Here is a 20,837-nt window from a genome sequence, read left to right as displayed (position 1 = left end):
GTGGATAATGTGCCTTCTTGCAGGATGGCAGGCTGTCGGCTGGTATTGACTAGCAGAGGTTCTTTATTTCCTGAGGCGTTTGTTGCCAATGCCAACTAGTGCTCTATATACGAGCTGCTGCCTTTGCCACAAAGAGAGGAGATTAGTGAAAATTCCAATACTTGATTCCAAGAGTTCTCCAATTAGCATTTCTCAACAGTGTAAAAATAACCAAACTGCAGCTCTCTATACATATATCCATGCACTAATTACAAGATTCATAATCATGATAAAATAGATGAACACATAATTACATACCCATACACACCAAAACACGAGAAAAAAAAGGAGAAAATCTGAGCAGGCAAACAATTTGGCACAACACGGTGTGCATGCGCGATCGTCAAGCACGTTTAGAAGAGGTAGCCGAAGACAAGTGCGGTGAAGGACGCAGCGGCAAGAGCCGGCGCGGCCATGGACGCGCCGGACGTCGGAGCGGGCGCCGGCCCCTCAGCCGCTGAGGCCGTGCCGACCAGGGACGAGGCGATGACGGCGGCCGCCGCGGCCACGGTGAGGATCCTGAGCTTCAGAGTGGCCGCCATTTGCTTCGTTAGTTCTTGGTAGTGGAACGACGAGACGGATTGCTTGCGAGTGCAGCTGAGGAAGAAGCTGTGGAGGCAGCGTGTTGGCCGGATCGTGGATATGGAGGGGACGAGATCGCTTGGGGTGTTATATATATGCAGCGCGGGTCTGAGGCTGCAGGTAGTGCAGGTAGGGGAGGGGAGGAGGAGCCTTGGAAACGAAGGAGTCTCGCTGGAAACCATCTAGCATTTCTCCGGTGATTCGCCGCCCGTGGCCGCCAGCCTTTTGCTTGAGATCGAATTCGTGGCCGGTTTGGTGAGCTGCTTCGTTGGTGTTGCGTGACGCAGCATCGTTCACTGCTAGCGCGCTTGATTGATTGTCTGGCTTAAAACACGGGGGCTGTTGGGGGAGAGAGGCTCTGGCCGGCCGGCGGCCTGTCTAGCTGTTGCTGACGGGTTGGGTCCCCGCCATTTGTACCCGTGGTGGTGTTTGATCTATCTTTGTTAATTTGACCGTGCGATTAGCTGGTTCTGTCCGTAGACAGAAAGCCGCGCCCAAGTGCTGACAGCCCGTATCCAGCTGAGTGCTCACTCTTGACAGCGTGTTACCTATCTAGGACTTAGAGGACTGTGTGTGTTGATTGGCTGTCACTGTTGTGGATTGGTTGATGACGATGGGTTTGGGCTGCGTGGTGAGATCAATATAGCGACAGAGTTTCTTTTTAGCAAGAGCCCGATTGGATCCACATGCTAAGTTCATCTTTAAGAGTTTTTTTTTAAAAAAAATATACTATCTAAATCATTTTTTTGAATATTCTATCTAAATCATTAATTAAAGAGTTATTTGAATAAAAGTTGCTTCCTATATTTTTTTCACCCTCCAACGATTTCATTATATCTTGTGTGTACTCTAGATACGTAATCCTATTTATCATATTTGACTAGCGAAAAATTCAGAATATAGGAGATATTTAATTAGAAATTGAAGACATTTTTCACTAAAATCTCTATTCATATCAATAAGGAAAGCGGTTGGATAGTGAGTTGGAGTTTATACAAACTAATAAAGCATATTCAATAGTTTCAAAAAAAAGGTAAATCAATGAGTTTTCCAAGCCTTAAAAAAAGTAGGGAGCATATTTGCTAATTTTCTCTAACCATTATCAATATATCGCTCCTAAAAGCTAGAAAATAAAATCATATCAGCCACTTTCATACGTAATTTCTTTTTCTCATATATATTTTGCACAAGAAATTGTATCCATTCTCCTTTATTCTTCGCCACGTCCTTCCACCTCTGAACCAGCTGATTAGATATGTGCACGCATATTTACGCACGATTGGATTGTTTTTTTCAAGTGTGGAAAGATTGGTAATTGAGATAAAGAGTTGTTGCGGAGAGGGTTTTTTCAATCTTGCCAAAAAAAGATGGAAAGTGGGTTCTAGAAACTCTTGGAGATGTTCTTAGCGTCTATTAGGAACTCCAAACCAATAAATTGAACTAATAGGTAGCAAGCTTCTAGCTAATAATTAGCAGGTCTATTTGGAACCACTAACTGATAATTTAGTGCTCATGGATCTAAAATTTACCCTTAATCAACCTATGGTTAAACTTTATAATATGGTTGGTTTTTTTTGAAAAAAAAACTATAATATGGTTGATGACAAACAAATACATAAAACCGAAAACAAAAAAAATCTAAAAGCAGTCTGGGCAAACATGGGCTCCCAGCCTGCTAATGTTGTAAACATGGGCTCATGGTATTCGTTTTTGGGCCCGCACTAGGAAAACGGTTCGGTATAAATTGGGCTTAGGAGGAAGAAGTTCGGCCAGTTTGGAGTGGGCTGCCTTGGTCCGGTCCCAATTGGTTTGAGCCCATGGTTTATAAATAGGAGTACCATTTTGGCGTAAAAATAAATAGGAGTACTTTCAAAAAGAAAAACAAATCTGAATGCTAGCTCAAGATACAAATACAATTACACAAACCCTCTGCTGAGGGTGAGAAAAAAAAGACCATCGGCATGAAAGCATGGAAACAATGAATCAAACTACACATCACAGCTTGACAAACATTTTGTTTATCTTGGTAAATCCCTAGATAGCTTCCGTCACAATAAATCCAAGCAGCTAAGCTATACTCTATATGTGTTTTATTATTTTGGTTTTCTTTAACTTTCTATGAAAATCCTTTGATCCAAACGGCCTCGGACATGAGCGGTAAGAACTCAGATGTCCTCTGCCCAAAAAAACTCTCCAACAAATTCACTTGTCAAATCTTGAGTTATAGCAAGTTGCTAATTTGTTTAGCAAAAGAAAAAAGGATGTGTCTCCAATAAGGCCTTGTTTAGATTGGAAATGAAAATTTTTTGGATGTCACATCGGATGTGTCGGAAGGATGTCGGGAGGGGTTTTTAGAAACTAATAAAAAAACAAATTACATAGCACGTCAGGAAACTGCAAGACAAATCTATTAAGCATGTGGGTTACTGTAGCACTTAAGGCTAATCATGGAGTAACTAGACTTAAAAGATTTGTCTCGCGATTTTCAACCAAACTGTGTAATTAGTTTATTTTTTATGTACATTTAATGTTCCATGCATGTGTCCAAAGATTCGATGGGATGGATGAAAACAATTTGGGTGGGGAACTAAACAGGGTATAAGTTGCTATTCTCACTTGGTAAAAATAGAGGATGACAGATAGGATCCGCTCACTTGGTAAAAGAATATGTGTCTCCAACAAGTTGCGCTCGGGATAGCAACTTGACAATCTCGGCAGTAGAAACCTCTGGATAGCAACTTGGGAAATTGAGCAAGTTGAGATAAGGAGTTGTTGGAGGAGAATTTTTATACTTTTAGCAAATTTGGTAGGATAGCATGTTGAAATACCAAGTTATTGGAGATGCTCTTATCTAGTTATCCGTACTCACTTTTGCCAAGATCTTGACGTGCACTCTCTGAAAGCGAAACGGGTGGTGGTGACGCCGACGGCCGACCCGTTGACACTTTGAAAGCACTAGGCATCCCCCGCAAAAGGAAAAGAAACACAACAATACGCGGAGCCCGGGCTCAGCTCTGTGGCGCAGAGAATCAGCACCGGCTGCGCCCGTGCATGCAGTATGCACATACGCACTCAGCCGCCACCGTGACACGCCGCCAATGATCCGCAAAATTTCCTCGAAACGGGGTTGCAAATCCCACTGTACATTTTATCCGTTGCGTGGCCGTGTGCCCCGTATCCAAGCACAAGAGAGTGTGGGCTTCACCCTAAAATCTAAAACTTTTCAAAATTTCTCGTAAAATTGAATCTTACAGCATATATATAAACCATTAAATATAAATAAAAAATAATTAATTATACAATTTATCTGTAATTTCTAATTTGTGAGTTAAATCTTTTAAGTTTAGTTAGTCTATAATTGGACAATAATTATCAAATACAAATGAAAATGTTATAATATCAAAATCTAAAAGTATTTTGGATAGAAATATATAAGGCCCGAGAGACAGGAGGCACAACGAGACGAGGCCCTGTTCGGTTTCTTTCAATTTTTTTATCACCCATTATATCGAATATTTGGATATTTTAGAGTAGTAAATATAGATTATTTACAAAACTAAAAATACAACTAGAGAATAATTTTAAGAGACAAATTTTTAAGCCTAATTAGTCTATTATTAAATATTAATTATTAAATAAAATAAAATACTACATTATGTATTAAATTTTAATATTCCAGACCAAACATCCCGAGACGAGGAGGCCACTCGCCGTCGCTGCGTCGCGGCATCACGGCAGGAACAGAGTGCAAGCTGCCACACGAGATCCCGGCCCACGGGCCACACAGAGAATAGATTTGGCCCCTGATCTCATTTCTGACCTCACTTTTCTGTCGTGCGGTGCGGCTGCGGGCGCGGAAGGAGAAAGGGAGGCGAGGAAGGAGAGGGGAATCCAGCTTTTGGCAACGGAAAAAGACGTCCAGGTTCAATGCACCCGCACGATGCCGGGCCAATCCAGAGCCGCCGAGCACGCCTGCAAGTGCAGGGCGCATCTTGGCCGCCTCGTGCCTACTACTACGACCAGGCAGTGCGAGTGCTATACGCTACGAGGCACCGGGAGCACTCCCTTGTGTGACTGACAGGCTGGGTTACCATGACCGTAGTCCACTTGTCAGTGGCTGGCACGGGACGCGTGGCCTCCACAGTCGTCAGGTGTGGACAGCCGCGATGCTTCACCACTGCCGTTCGTGTCTTCGCCACCCCATCCCGCACCGCGTGCGTACACCGTGGTTCCTATGGATCACTGACGCACCGGCCCCTCCGATACCATCGCCAATACGACGTCGAGCATTTCCCATGGACCGCGTCCACGCGAGTGATCTCCACCCACATGCACCCGGTGGGGACCTGCCGCCCCAATAAAAGCACCGTACCCGTCGTCTGCGAGCCACGACCCCTCGACACTGCGAGCGAACGCGGACAAATATATCCTCGCTCGTCAGTCGCAGCTACTCCGCCGCCGCCGCAACTCCGCACGGCCACCACCTTCTTCCGGGCTCCAGCGATGTCGGCGGCGATCAGAGGAGCCGAGTTCCCCGGCTTCCGGGGCGCGGCGGCGCAGCTCCCCAGGTCGCGGATGCTCGGGAGGCCGATCCGGGTGGCGCCACCCGCCGCGGCCCAGCCAGGCGGCGGCGGCGCGTCCGCGGGCAGCATACGCGCCGTCTCCGCGGTGAGTATGTGTCTCTTGGTTTCGAGCTTTCGACGGGAGAGATTCCTGTTCGGGGCGCCGCCATTTCTACGGGATCATGGGTTCCTTTTTTTTAAGGGAATTAATTAAGGAGTAGGGATGCTTTGCTGAAAATGATAGTACTATGAAATCTGAAATGTGATTTGGACAATTGGACATGCGGTCCTGGGCGTTTTTTTTTTCGAGTTTACTTTTGCGTTATTTACGACTCATTTGAGTTGATGCTGGTGCCTGCTGGTGAATATGTCCATTCCGTTAAAATGTCCAGTGGTGGTGGTGTTAGATACTGTACTTAGATTGAGTGTATCTTGATTTTTGTTGCGCCATTCACTATATATTAATTAAGGAGGCAAAATTGTTTAGATTAGTTGTACTTTCCCGTATTGCCATTTTATACTAGAATGGCTTCGAAGTTCGAACGAAGTGAGGTAAAGCTTTGACTTTTGTCTTCAGTGGGAAATGTTCTGTTTCGAAACATTGATAAACTTTCCCCAAAATAAAACTGCCTTTGCATTACATTAGCCTATACCCCCTGGAATGTCGGTTAAAACTTAGAACCTTGTTTAGAGTATGCAATGCCAATTTAGTTTATTTACTGGAAAATGTATGCAGTTGCAGTCATGGAATTTTCTGACAATTCGAACTGTAAATCATGCCTGCAGCCTGCGAAGAAGGATGCTTCTGAAGTTAAGCGAAGCAAGGTTGAGATAATAAAGGAAAAGAGCAATTTTCTCAGGTACCCTTTGAACGAGGAGTTGGTCTCAGAGGCCCCAAATATCAACGAGAGTGCTGTTCAGCTGATCAAGTTTCATGGGAGCTACCAGCAAACTGATCGGGATGTCCGTGGGCAGAAGAATTACTCATTTATGCTCCGGACAAAGAATCCTTGTGGAAAAGTTCCAAACCAACTTTATTTGGCTATGGATACACTAGCTGATGAGTTTGGAATCGGAACACTCCGCCTGACGACCAGGCAGACATTCCAATTGCACGGAGTTCTTAAGAAGAACTTGAAGACTGTTCTCAGCACTGTCATAAAGAATATGGGCTCAACATTGGGCGCTTGTGGTGATCTCAACAGGAATGTACTTGCACCTGCAGCACCTTATGTCAAAAAGGATATCCTTTTTGCTCAACAAACAGCAGAGAACATTGCCACACTTCTTACACCACAGTCTGGGGCTTATTATGACCTGTGGGTGGATGGAGAAAAGATAATGTCAGCTGAAGAGCCTCCTGAGGTGACAAAAGCCCGCAATGACAACTCACATGGAACAAACTTCCCTGACTCTCCTGAGCCAATTTATGGCACCCAATATCTGCCGAGGAAGTTCAAGGTCGCAGTTACCGCGGCTGGTGATAACTCTGTTGATATTCTGACCAATGACATAGGTGTCGTTGTTGTTTCAGATGATGCAGGAGAACCTATTGGTTTTAACATCTATGTAAGGCCTATGAAAAACATTCTGAACCTACTCTGCTTTTGGGTAATTTTCTTTTCTTACATGTTAATTTATTCTAAATGTTTTTACTACCCTATTTTCCAGGTTGGTGGTGGCATGGGAAGAACACACCGAGTGGAAACTACATTCCCTCGGCTGGCTGATCCGTTGGGTTATGTTCCGAAAGAAGATATATTATATGCTATAAAGGCCATCGTCGTCACACAGAGGGAAAATGGAAGAAGGGATGATCGCAAGTATAGTAGGATGAAGTATTTGATTGACCGTTGGGGAATCGACAAGTTTCGGGCTGAAGTTGAAAAATATTACGGGAAGAAGTTCGAAAGTTTCCGACCATTGCCAGAGTGGCAGTTTAACAGCTACCTTGGCTGGCAAGAACAGGTATTATTTGATATGATTCTTTTGTTGTCTTGGGCAACTAATGATAATCTGTGTTCTTACCCAACACCCCTAAAAAAGGAAAGGAAAAAAATAATGTTACCTTGTAGTAAGTATAGTCCAAGTAATTCGTGGTTTTGTTCTAGTTGACATGACATACTTGTACTTTGCCTTTACTTTGTGCTCTATAAGAAGAGCGCATTTGATAAGTTAGTAATTCACTTACATGCTTGCTTAGTCTCAACATTTTGTTCTTATTATCTATATCTTGAGCTCTAAATTTCCTCTTTTTTCCTAGGGTGATGGGAAATTATTCTATGGAGTGCATGTTGATAACGGTCGTGTTGGTGGGCAAGCAAAGAAAACTCTACGAGAGATAATCGAGAAGTATAATTTGGATGTTAGTATTACCCCAAACCAAAATCTTATTTTATGTGGGATTGATCAGGCATGGAGAGAACCCATTACTACAGCTCTTGCCCAAGCTGGCCTGCTGGTAAGATTTCCTTTCTCTGTTTTATTCTTCTGGTTTGAAAGGATCAATTACATGTTTTTTGGGTTTACATAAAATTCTTTCAATTCTCCTTGCCTCTTTTGCTGCTCTGATTGATAACATTGTTCTTGTTATAACCGTTCCGCACATAATAAAGCTTTCTCACACTGGAAATTCAGAGAAGAAAAAAATATAAGCAAATAGGATTAGTTACTATGTAAGTTGGATTTTGCAACATTTTGGTATGCTGGTGGAATATAACTGAAGTCGGTGTTCAACCGTTCATGTATATAGGAACCACAGGATGTTGACCCCCTGAATTTAACTTCCATGGCATGCCCCGCCTTGCCACTATGCCCTTTGGCACAAACAGAAGCTGAACGGGGGATCTTACCCATTCTTAAACGGATTAGGACAGTTTTCAACAAGGTATTTGTCTGTCATATTGTGATAAATCAGTTTAGCAGATGCATAATATGTATTGGAGCCCTGTCATTTGATGTTACTGTATCTGCTTAATAGGTTGGTATCAAGGATTCAGAGTCTGTGGTTGTGAGGATAACTGGCTGCCCTAATGGATGTGCTAGACCATATATGGCAGAGCTTGGTTTTGTTGGTGATGGCCCAAAAAGTTACCAGGTAACAAGAATAGTGACATATTTTACACATCACTTTGATTACATTCGCTTGGCAATCTTACCTCTTTAGTTTTGTGTTCCTTTTGTATTTATTGCACTCTACTCTGTGACCAATAGATCTGGCTGGGTGGAACACCAAACCAGAGTACGCTAGCAGAATCATTTATGGATAAAGTGAAGCTTGATGACATTGAGAAGGTTTTAGAACCTCTGTTTTCCTATTGGAATAGCACGCGCCAGGAAGGTGAATCTTTTGGAAGCTTCACAAACCGAACGGTGAGTGGATTCTTCTTTTTTCTGCATATGGTGTTCATGTTAGTAATTTAGTCCATTTGGAGGTGGTGAATGGTTTATGATTTCACTCGATTGCCAGTCTCAAGATTCAGAATATTTCTTATGCGATTCTCAAACTTCTCCTGACATCTTTACTTGTAAAACAGTGGAAAACTAACTAGATTGTTCAATCGTCACTATTATATAACTGTTGCACCTGCACTTTCAATAATCACTTACTAATCAGCTGAAATGCTACATGAATGTGGATAATATTCATAATTTACATAACTATTGCAACTGTTTGTATTGAATAAGATGTTCAACATGGTGCTATGGAATTATGTCATGCAAGAAACCCTGTGTTTGAACAAAAACTATGGGCCAGTATGGAATGCTTAGCCCATCATTTAGAGTTGTACATCTTAGTCTTTGATTGTGCTAATTAATTTTTGCTTGGGTGCAATGGGAGTCTCAGATGGAATTTTTACAGAAGGTGGGATTTTGATCCCTGAATAGCAGTTTTCGGTGAATGAGACATATTTGTTTGAATATGGCAGGCTTTTTTTTTCTGTATACAGGATAGTACCCTTGGCAGCACTAGTGAAGCTGACTGCTTACATGCAGCGCCTTCTATTTTGCATGCGATCTTTTGGCGCTTGCTGTCTTGGTCTATTCCTTCTATCTGTTTCTGAAATTGTCTTTAGTTTATCACCTAACCCATCTCTCGTATTCCAGGGATTCGACAAATTGAAAGATGTGGTGAACAAGTGGGCAGAGTCACCATCAGCCGCATGAAGATCTCACTTCCATCAGATAAAATCCCAGGCTCCCAGCACAATTTTGGCCACGGGATTAATTAATTATATGATGAAGGCTCTCCAGATAAAACGAGAAAAGAAGTTGTCAACTCCGTTGACAACAGAAAAGGAAAGGCTCGCGTTGCAATTGCTATGTTTGTTGGGTCGAGTGATCGAAATTTGTTGTGTGTACTGTCAAGGAAACCTCTGTGAACTTGAATAAATTCTTCGCAGGGTTGTGCCTGAGAATAAATTGGACCGAGGCGTCTGTGAACTTTGAATCAGTTCCTCACGATGTTGTGCCTGAGAATAAATTCGACCGAGCCATCTGTGAACTTAATTCAATTCATCACGAAGTTGTGCCTTAGAATAAATTCGACAGAGGTGTCCAATTTTCTTGGCTCTAGCCATGATTGGAACGGCCGCCTGTAGGCTGTACCCCCTGTGGTCTAAGGTCTTGTTTAGATGTAAAATCTTTTTGAATTTTCACATTTTAGTATTTTTGTTTGTATTTGATAAAAAATTATCCAATTATGGACTTAGTAGGCTTAATGATTTGTCTCGTGATTTACAGTTAATTGTATAATTAGGTCTTGTTTAGTTCACCCCCAAAAAAAATTTCAAGATTCCTGTCACATCGAATTTTGTGGCACATACATAGAGCATTAAATATAATCGAAAACAAAAACTAATTACACAATTTGTCTTTAAATAACGAGATAAATCCTTTGATCTTAGTTAGCCTATGATTGGACAATCTAAATAAAAAACAAAAGTGCTACAGTGCTCAAAACCAAAAAAAAAAGAACTAAACAAAGTCTTAGTAGGTTTTTTTAGTGCATCTAAACATGCCAAGTGTCTAACTAAGGTCTGCACGAGTTTTTTTTTTTTTTTAGAGAAACTTCTGCATGAGGTTTCTGGGAAGCAGGCATTTGATGATTTGAATTCAGCAGTTGTTAGGCCCTGTTTGGTTCTACCAACTAAATTTTAGTTAGCTAAACTTTAGTCACTTTAGTAGCTAAAGTTCCAAACACATTGACTAAAAAGGGATAAAATAGTTTAGTTCCATTATGGCACTCACAATGCAGACTCTATCATAGAGTCTAAAGTTATTTATTACCTCGAACAATGTGGACTTGGAGTCTAAATAAGACTTGGAGTCTTATTTTTTCTACATCTTTTTTTAATAAATATGCTGCCACATCAGCAAAATACCATAAATAATATGTAATTAAGTGTCTTGGATTCTGTGATAGAGTTTTGCATTGTGAGTGCCCTTAGTCACTCAAGAGTAACTAAAATAATTTTAATTAGCTAAAATTTAGTTGGTGGAACAGGGCCTGGGCCTGGCCTGCACGTAATACGGACCTGTTCTGGGCTGGCGTGTTCGTTGCGTGCCGAGAGCCCGAGACGTGCAGTGCAGCAGCAGCAGCAGCAGCAGTACGACGCGCACGCACCGGCAGCAGCATCCACTGATGTCGCGATACCCCAGAATCGAAAAGGGTCGGCACCAGAAAGCTGCGGCGCAACGAGGAAAAGGGCGGGCCCGACGGGCTCGGCGTCACTGGCGCATGTCGGCACGCGAGTGCCCTTTTCCCCGCATCAAAGAAACTGCCGCTGCCACTGCTGGCTGCACGGCTGCACTGCACCCCGTCTGCAACAACTGCAAAGGCACAACGCAAAGGCCGCGTGGGGCGGGCGAGTGGCGGGCAAAAGCGCAGCGGCCTCACTGCCTGCCACCCGCTGCACGCCCGCCGGCCGCATCGGGGCTCGTGATGCGCCCGTCCCCCCGGCCCACTGCTTCGGTCCTGGTAAAAGATCCCCGCTGGTCGGCCGGCGCGAGCCCGAGTGCGATCTCCCTCCCCCGCCCTGCCGCGCGCCGCGGTGGAAGGAAACCGACCGGAGGAAATCGGCTCGGTTAGCCGCCGGTAGGTACGGGGCAGCGCCAGCGGCCAGCGGCAGCAGAACCGTCGCGGAGGCGGGGAGGGCAACGCCGCAACGGCAACGTGTCGGCGCGACTGGAACAGGAAAGCGAAAAGAGGCCTGGGGAGCAGGAGCGGCGGACAGGCGGCCACGGAGTGCGGCTGCGGCCGTGCGGGGTCAGCCCGTCGTGTTCGCGCCTCGTGCGCGCGCCATTGGTCTGGTCGTCCGCCTGGCTGAACGCGCGAACCACGTGACCCGAGTGACCTGGTGAAGATCACTGATCCCTGACCGGCGCCGCGCGGGCGCGCGTGGGTGTCGTGTCGTCGCTGCCGCCTGCCAGTGTCACTTGCGCGCGTCGGTGAGAACTGAGAACGCGCGAACCACCCCTGACTCCGCGAGGGCTGCGTGTGTACTACTGGAGAGATGCAAAGCAATGCGCTGCGCGCGCGCCCATGTAGCTCCGGGGAGTTTTTACCGCTGTTGCGACAGCAGCTCCCGTTGCGGTCGCGTACACTTGTCCTGCTGCGATGCGCTTTTGACACTTGCCAAGGTGCCCCCCTGCTACGGCATTGAAGGAACACTTGGCAGGGCTCGGGTGCCAAACCTGAGACCACGCCATTGAATATGCGGGCGCGAGGCATCCCGTCGCAATGGACCGGCAATCCGGTCGCGTACACTTTTTAAGATTTATGATATATACATAGAGCATTAAATAATTTACGAGACGAATTTTTTAAATCTACTTAGTATTTGATTAAATAATAATTATCAAATATAAATGAAAATACTACGCTAGCTCGAGGCCTAAAGTGGGCCTTGGTAGGGCTCGTGTGCCAAACCTGAGGCTTCCCGTCGCATTGGATCGGCAATGCGGTTGCACACGAGCGAGGAGACAGGAGCACAGGACATGCACGAGATGGCTTTTTATGTAGCCGTGTTCCTTGAGCAGAGTTTTTGAACTGGGCGATCTTTCGAAAAAAAAAAGTTTTGAACTGGGCACCGGAAGTGTATTTCTTGAACAATGGTGGACAGCAATGCGAATCGGGCGGACAGTGTAGTAGAGGATGGCAAATATACTCTATAACAAATGGAATGCCTTTCCAGCTCTGAAATGATTCGGCATTGCAAAAGTAACAGAAGATTAGAACTAGACATGCATGATCCGAGATTCGGAGGTACTCTACAGATAACATAACAAAAGCAACGCGAGACAACGACACTACAACAGTACGTCAGAGAGCCTTGTGATCTGAATCTGACGGCGCTAGCCGCTACGGAAATAACATGGGAGTAATTTTTCTCCCGCGGGGATAAAAAAAAGCCAACCCAGGGGAACGTTTTACACGACGTGATTACTCACCAAATTACACTGCTAAAGCTAGCTCGTTACTGTGGAGAAATTTGGCTGACAGGTGACAGCTGAGAATGGGAGAGGAGAAGGTCAGTGAGCGCTACAGGAAGATGAAGCACTCCATGGCCACCAACGGGTTGTCAAGCGACTCCTTCCCCTCACCGACGCCGGCAACGGCGGCGTCGGCCGACCCGGCATTCTCCTCTGGTAGCACCGGCGGCGGAGACGCACAACAATCCTCAGGCTCGCGTGGCTGCGCCGGCGGCGGCGACAGCTCGGGATGCGCGGGCGCGGGCGCCTCCTGCCCACGCCGCGGCGACGCGCGCCCACAGGGCCTCGCCATGGGCACAGGCGGCTTACGCTGCGTCCCAGAGGCTGCGGAACCGGCGCCCGCGACCGTACGGCGCTGCTCCTGCGTCCGCTTCGCCGCGGGCGACGGGGACCTCCGCGCCGGCCGTTCCCCGGTAACGGTATCGCGCCGCCGCGGCTGCTGCGGCGGCGGCGGCGAGGGGGACGCGCGGCCGCCGCCTGGGCGCCCGCCGGCGCCGCCGGGGACGCCTCGTTCCCGCCTGGCGCCGCGCGCGACCTCGCCGGACACGGCTGCCGCCCGCCTCCTGGACGCCTTCGCCGGGGACCGTTCGGGGCCTGTCGCGGTGGTCGCGGCCGAGGACTCGGACGCCACCTCCGACTTCTCGTCGCCGGAAGGCCCGGAACGCGCCGGCCCCACCGCCCGACGCACCCGCGGCCTGCCGCCGCCACCGCCACCACCATCCTTCGCCCTAGCAGTGCCAAGCTTCGGCTTGGCCGCCGTCTCCCCTGCTTCTTGCCCCGCCGACGCGGCCACGCGCCTCGGCCTGGGCCTTGGCTTGGCCTTCGGGGTCTCCGAGAGCACCTCCTTCACCGTCTCCTCCTCCGGCGGGGGTGGCGGTGGGTCGCGCGCCTCCGACCGACGCCGGGAAGCTTCCCCAGCCGACGCGCCAGGCGGCTCGTCGCACTTCTTGCTGATGCAGCAACCCATTGCCTCCCTACTACTCCTGCTTCTTGCTTATTGCTGAGCTAGGCTAGGCAGCCATTACCCTTTCCCGCGAGCTGGTGGTGCTTGGCAGCGGGAGGGAGGGAAGCAGTGGAGACTGCACTGGAGAGAGAGACGAGGCCCGAGGGGCTTGTGGCACCGTGTCACTGTGGTGTTGGGTTTCCCTCCCCTTGTGCTTTGAGTTGTGTGAGGAGCAGAGCAGTTGTGGTGGGAGACCGGGAGTCAAAAGCGCTGAACCAGTCACTACTACCGACCAACGTTTGTTATCTCTCTGACGAAGCGTGCTTAACTAATCAGCTCTATTTGTCAGGACACTTCCAACGTTTAAGGCCTTGTTAAATTATATTCTAAACTACAAGATTTAGCCATTGCGTAAAAAAAACTCACTCAAAACATAGAGTTTTACAACAACATTTGTATATGATAACTAGTGAAGACAACATGCTATATATGACAAGAGAATGTTTAGGAATATCAAACTTGCTATTTTAGCAAACCAGATAGCACATCAATTTAACTTTAATTTTTGCTTTAAAAAATAAAATAGCATATATAATATGGATAGCATATCTATTGTAGTTGCTCTTAGCTCGCATAATTTTTTAGATTTGGTTACTCAACATTTTTGTTTTATTTAGTAATTATTGTCCAATTATAAACTAATTAGGCTCAAAGATTTGTCATACAAATTACATACAAACTGTATAATTAATCATTTTTTATCTATATATAATGTTCCGTACATGCGTTCAAAGATTCGATATAATAAGATAAAGAAATTGGAAACTAAATGGGGCCTAAAGCTAAACACAATTAAAACCACACTAGTTTTATGCATGCAAGAGCAAATTTAAGAAGTCTTCTTTGTATCTTGCCTCGTTGATAAGAATAAATGTTTTATTAAAAAAACTCTAGCAATTCTTTAAAATTGGATTGAGTCATGGCTGAAAAATATTATTCGCTTATTTATTGTGAGAGAGAAAATATTGTTGAATGGCTTGTCGATTCGGCAGATAAGCTCAAGCAAATAGGGTATAAAGAAACTAATTTTTAAGTGTGCACAATATATAAAGAAAGTGTTGAACTATGCAATGACTTTTATTTAGATAGCTATCCAAATGTTGATAGAATGAGTTTAAGAAAGACTCTTGAAGATATTAGGTCTGTAAGACACTACATGATACAATTTAACTTACAATCTATCTTTTCTTGGTACGGTCTCAACTCTCAATAGAATTGTGGCCAATCATTTTAATTTAACCCCTTCTCATACCTAGGCCTTGTTTAGTTCCCCAAAAATTTTGCAAAACTTTTCAGATTCCCCATCACACCGAATCTTTAGACGTATGCATGGAGTATTAAATATAAATGAAAATAAAAACTAATTACACAGTTTGGTCGAAATTGACGAGACGAATTTTTGAGCCTAGTTAGTCTATGATTGGACAATATTTATCACATACAAACGAAAGAGATACTGTAGCAATTTTAAAAAAAATTTGGGAAGTAAACAAGGCCCTATTATTATGTTCCCCTCGTCATGTAAAAGCTTCATTGCAGCCACGACAGAGCCAATCATAAGGGACGATAGATAACATGATTATAGCGGTTTAAGTGAGCTTATGCGATGGACGGGAATGTGGAGGAGGGGGCGACAATGGCGCCGATGGTTACGACTTGTGAGTAGGTGCAACGCACGGCGAGTGAGTGTCGGCGCTAGGACATGGGCACATGGCTCATGGATGTGGCGAGTGACGACGAGACTTGAGCACGACGCGCAGTGGTCTACACGGACGCGTCAAGCAGCGTCGCGCGTATGACAACAACACCTACTTATGTTGTTGGAGTAGAAATTAAGTATTATGATTTTTATTTTCACGTGATGTTGGGACTAGAATAAGTGGTGTATTTTTCCCTATAACATATGTTCCACACGTGTACCTTTGAAGAATTGTGTTGGTCAACAAATCTCGATGCTACATCTCTTAGCATAACCTATTTACGAGCGTACCCGACCTACCTATCAAAAACCAAGTTGGATGAGTGACTCATGTTATCTTGGTGAAACTAAGCGCAAAGCACATGCTTACATATAATGTACACTCGCCTAAAATACGCACCGGTACATTCTACCTATTTGAACCCTTCGAAGGACCGAGCACATATTTGAGAACCGCCCTATTTCTACCTGCACATCAAAATGACTAAGGCCAGTCTCAATGTATGTTTCATAGAAGTGTCATACATATTAAATAGGGTGCCACATAAGCAAAATTGCTAACTTGGCAGGGTCATTAAATGAAGGAGATTCATCAGATGAGAGAGGAGTTTCATCCCCATGAAACTTATATGGCTCGGTTACCTAGTTTATAGTCTTGGTAACTGTGTCATGAAACTACTCCCTCCGTCCACGAAAGAATCAATTCCTAGGATCCGTGCCAGTCAAACTTTTTAATGTTTGACTACCTTTATAGAAAAGAGTAACAACATCTATAATATAAAATGCACATTATATAAAAATATATTCTATGATGAATCTAATAATACTAATTTGATACTATAAATCTTAGCATTTCTTTCTAGAAATTTGGTCAAAGTTTAAAAAGTTTGACTTAGGACAACTCTAGAAATTGACTCTTTCGTGGACGGAGGGAGTATGTATTGAGACTGACCTAAGCTTGGCTGGTAAATCTTGTTTTTTTTATAAAAAAAACAAAATCCATTGTAGACACTCTGCATATATACATGTACACTCATCTCCAATTTGCCGGCAGAGGCGAACTTGATATGATATTTGTTAGGGAAAATTGGTTCTGTAGCATCGAAAGGTTGCAACTTCCGTAAAATACCATTGAAAGATTTCGGCCCCGTAAAATAGCACTGAAAGTTGTCACCGTGAACTGAAAGTACCACTCCGTTAATTTCACACACACAAGCGTTAATTTAGCATAAACTCTAAAAATTTGGTGACATTTTTACCCTTGCCTTATCCTCATACATGAAAGGGACTTGGCACCTGGGAGCCGCACGCACGGGAGCAGGCCACGCCTCGCCGTGCTCTGACTCCGCCGGCCGCCAAGCTCCGAAGGTCTCCTGTGCCAGCCACCGTGGGCCTCTCCCCGCGCGCAGGCCTCTCCCCGCGTGGAGGCTGCGCCATCCGCTGCAGACTGCTCCTTGAGCAGAGGCTACACCGCCTGCGCCATCCGTCGTGCCGAGATTGCAGCGCCTCCGCCGGCCGCCGCCTCCGCCTCCGCCTCCGCCTCCTCTTCCTCCTCTTCGACTACGTGCGGTGCCGGCTACGACTTCTCCTCCTCTAGTGCGCATGTGGTGGAACAATGCATCCATCTGAGATCCCTGGCGGGTAAGAATGAAACCCTAGCTATCTACTTGTTCATGGTTCATAGTACAGCTGAAATTAGTTACGAGTTGTGATTGTTTCTGTGTTATCCGGTTCATTTGTGTGCGTGATTTCACCTGGTATGAGAAAGGACATTTGGCAGCAGTGCTAATTTTTTTTGCACTGCTACTATTTCAGGATCGATCCAAACAATGCATGTCGAGTAGTGATTGATGTTTCTTCCTACTCAACTGTTGAGGATGGTCGATCTGTGTACAAAAAGGGCAGATGCTTGGACTGGTGGGTGGATGCAGAAGAGTACTGCATCATTGATATGGAGAAATATGTGTTCAAGCACTTTAGTTGGGCTAGTTATCAGGAGGCAAACTTTTGGTTTGTGGGTCAGAATAATCTAACAAATCGCCTTGGTACGGACCAAGAGCTTCTAACTTTGCTGCGAGCCTCAAAAACAGTGGAGTTTATCATGACCGTAGATAGATGTGAGCATGCTGATATGGCTTTGATTGAGAATGAAGGACAAGTGACAGATGAAGAGAATGACCTACAACTTCAGGTCACAGAGAAGTTCAAGGAGATGCATGTGAGTGCAGAATTGGATGGTCTAGAATGGGCCATGGAACCTCAACTTGGTGTTACAGCTGCTGGTCCTTCTAGAGTAGAGGAAGAGGAGGAAGGTGACCAATATATGGAGCCGGGTGTTGACCATGAGGGAGATGATCCGGTTGGAGTGGATGAAGAGTGGAGGTATTTCAGGAAGGTACCTGAAGTAGGAAACAATGAGAAAGTGCAGCAAGAAAAGAAAAAGATAGAAAGCAGCAAGAATGTAACTGAAGCTACAGATCCTGAGGTTGTGCCAAGTGATGAAGCCACCATGATGCAAGATGCTCCATATGTTGCACTCACTACATATGACAGAGACAACCCTGAAATAAAGGAAGGTTCGACATTTACTGACAAAAAAGCCTTTGTACTGATGATTAAGCAATATGCCATAAAAAGAGAGTTTCAAACATTTGTAGAGCATAGTGATAAATCAAGATATAGGGCAAGATGTGCAGATTCAGAGTGTGGATGGAAAGTTCATGCAAAGAAACTTCTTGGTTGCCCCACTTTCATGGTATACTAATTGTTGTGTCCATGTTGTACCAATAATTTTAGAACGTACAGCATGTATTATTTTTCTCTGTACTCCCTCCGTATCGTCAATACCGTTCGTTTTGAAGCGACGGCGAGTTGCGTGAATAGAATTCGTTTCGGCGCTCGAGGCTCCCGCTGGACGCGACTGCCCCTCATCAAAGCGCGAGTGCCATGCAAGCCCATGCAAAAATATTTGCGCAAAAACCAACAGAGCGTCCAGGGCTCGATCCCCAAACCTGCAGCCTCGCATCGTGGTGGCTTCACCAATCGGGCTAGAAAGGATGTCTGTATAGGTGCACCCGCGAAGAAATTTAATAGGGGCAAAACAGGAAGATTAACCCCCTAATTAAGCACTCCTTGATGGATGTGTCCACCTTAAAAACGAACTCTAAAACTGATATGGAGGGAGTATTACTTTTAGAACGTACACTAAATTCAGATCTAATATCTTCTGTTTATTTTCAGGTTGTGTCAATTGGTTCTAGCCATACTTGTGCGAGCACCAGCCAAGTGAGGGGAAAGGAGGCCAGCAAAGCTTGGGTTGCTGACAGGGCCAAGGAGGTACTTAAGGCCACCCCAGACTTGGGAGCAAAGAAATTACAGGTTCAGCTTGAAACTAAGTTTCCAATCAAAATGTCATACAATAAGGTGTGGGAAGGAAGGCAACTTGCACTAAAAGGCCTACATGGCACTTGGGAGGAAAGTTTTAAAATGTTGTGGAGTTTCAAAGCTGAGTTAGAGGCTACATGTCCTGGAAGCATAGTAGAGATTGACTGCAAGAAGAATAAGAAGAATGGCCGAGTTTATTTCAGTAGAATGTTTGTGGCGATCAAAGCATGTGTGAATGGGTTTCTTGCGGGTTGTAGGCCATACCTTGGGGTTGATTCTACTCACCTCACAGGTAAATATAATGGACAGCTAGCTGCAGCAACAGCAATTGATGGACACAATTGGATGTACCCAGTGGCATATGGAATTTTTTACAAGGAGACAAAAGCTGATTGGACATGGTTCTTGAGGCAATTGAAAAGAGCAATTGGTACTCCACCTGGACTCACAATCCACACAGATGCTTGCAAAGGCTTGGAGACAGCGGTCCATAATGTCTTCCAAGGTGATGCTGAGCACAGAGAGTGTTTTAGGCATCTCATGCATAATTTTAGGAAGCACTTTGATGGAGATGTGCTAAAGTACATGTGGCCTTGTGCTTGGGCATGTACTGCTATGAGGCATCAATGGCTTTGGGACAGAATTGCAGAGAATTGTCCAGCAGCAATTCCTTACTTGCAAGCAGAGCACAAACAACTTTGGTCTCGAGCGAAGTTCTCAGGGGAGTGCAAGGTTGATTATGTGAACAACAATATATCAGAAAGCTTCAACAATTGGATTAAAGAGACCAAAGGGTTTCCTGTGGATGTCCTCATGGACACAATTAGGGTTATGATCATGGAAAAGATAGCTATGAGGCAGCATATAGCTAACAAACTTGAAGGGAAAATTCTCCCTAGTGTTATAAATGAGCTGAAGATGAAGAGTAGAAACTTGAAGTACACAATTAAGGGGAGTGGTGGTCTTAAGGCCGAGGTATCTGGATTGACTAAGGACAACTATCCTTGGAGGCATGCTGTGGACCTTGAAAGCAAAACATGTTCATGTGGGCAATGGCATATTTCTGGTAAACCTTGCACTCATGTTATAGCCTTTATAGGTTCCTTGAGACAAATAAAACTCGATGACTATGTGCATGACTACTACTCAGTTCATCGTTTCAAGGCTACTTATCAGTTTGAGGTCAGCCCAATGGTTGACAAGTCGCAGTGGCCTATTGTTGATCTCGGGTTTCAAATGTTGCCTCCAAATCTAGAAAGGTCCGCAGGTAGGCCACGAGTGAAAAGGATTAAGAGCAAGGGTGAGCCTGGAAAAAGGGGTCCTTATCAATGCAAAAGATGTTTCCAATTTGGGCACATTGAGAAGGGTTGTCGTGAGCCCCCTACTGAGCTTGGTGTTGAATTACCGCAACCAGTACCGCCTAAATCTCGGTAAACTAATTTTATGCTCCTATCACTTAGTACAATACAAAATCTTTTAGAGTATAATTGATTACCTTGTTGTTATGTAGGAAAAGGAAAGAAAAACCAAGTATTTCAAACTCCACCAAAGCTCCCAAGAAATCTAAGAAGGCACCTGCAGCCGTGTCTACTTCCTTAGTCACACAAACACCGGTTAGTCCAGGACCAACAACGAGGTTGATGGCAGCTTCTACTTCTAGTCCTCTTAGTCCAGGGCCTACAACAAGGAGTAGGGCAGCAGCAGAAACGTCACCAGGAGGTATTGCGAGGCGACTTATTGTAGGCTAGGATTGGATTTGTAAGAGTAAAGCCTGTGTGGTGCCACTATTATTTTCTAGCTAGTGTTGGTGTTATTGGACCTTTCTGTGCTGGCAGACTTTAAACTATGGAGTGTTTCCATGAATGTAATGTGTTGCGATGACAATTCTAATGTGCTGGAATGATTGTCCTTGTGTATGTGTTAAATGGTAAAAATGGTGTTAGATGAATCTGTCTATATGTGTTGTTAATATGTGGATGGATTCAGGTGCTTAATTATCTGTTCATATGTGCTAGGTTCAACCTATTACTATGTGTTGGGGTCATGTATTCACGTTCTACTGATTTGAGGGTAT

At 45.1% G+C, this 20,837-nt stretch overlaps 4 protein-coding genes across 4 annotated transcripts; 2 read left to right on the top strand and 2 right to left on the bottom strand.

Moving 5' to 3' along the window:
• On the bottom strand, positions 162 to 933 carry LOC8067480. Its single transcript, XM_021447132.1, has one exon. The coding sequence runs from the start codon at positions 801 to 803 to the stop codon at positions 393 to 395; it is 411 nt and encodes a 136-aa protein (XP_021302807.1). The 5' UTR covers positions 804 to 933; the 3' UTR covers positions 162 to 392.
• LOC8080077 (sulfite reductase [ferredoxin], chloroplastic) lies at positions 5,005 to 9,692 on the top strand. The gene is made up of 8 exons (XM_002441301.2): positions 5,005 to 5,289; positions 5,970 to 6,752; positions 6,855 to 7,151; positions 7,447 to 7,644; positions 7,936 to 8,070; positions 8,164 to 8,280; positions 8,397 to 8,555; positions 9,291 to 9,692. Exons 1-8 carry the CDS (start codon positions 5,125 to 5,127, stop codon positions 9,348 to 9,350), a joined length of 1,914 nt encoding a protein of 637 aa, XP_002441346.1. The 5' UTR covers positions 5,005 to 5,124; the 3' UTR covers positions 9,351 to 9,692.
• Positions 12,334 to 13,912, bottom strand: LOC8067479 (translation initiation factor IF-2). The gene has a single exon (XM_002439987.2). The coding sequence runs from the start codon at positions 13,642 to 13,644 to the stop codon at positions 12,727 to 12,729; it is 918 nt and encodes a 305-aa protein (XP_002440032.2). The 5' UTR covers positions 13,645 to 13,912; the 3' UTR covers positions 12,334 to 12,726.
• Positions 18,626 to 20,702, top strand: LOC8067478. The gene is made up of 2 exons (XM_021448254.1): positions 18,626 to 20,193; positions 20,274 to 20,702. The coding sequence occupies exons 1-2, from the start codon at positions 18,788 to 18,790 to the stop codon at positions 20,509 to 20,511; spliced, it is 1,644 nt and encodes a 547-aa protein (XP_021303929.1). The 5' UTR covers positions 18,626 to 18,787; the 3' UTR covers positions 20,512 to 20,702.

Source organism: Sorghum bicolor, chromosome 9 (genome assembly GCF_000003195.3).
Source record: "Sorghum bicolor cultivar BTx623 chromosome 9, Sorghum_bicolor_NCBIv3, whole genome shotgun sequence".
NCBI classification, from domain to species: Eukaryota; Viridiplantae; Streptophyta; class Magnoliopsida; order Poales; family Poaceae; genus Sorghum; species Sorghum bicolor.
The sequence above is the reverse complement of the archived record's forward strand: the minus strand, read 5'-3'. Positions and strand labels throughout refer to the sequence as shown.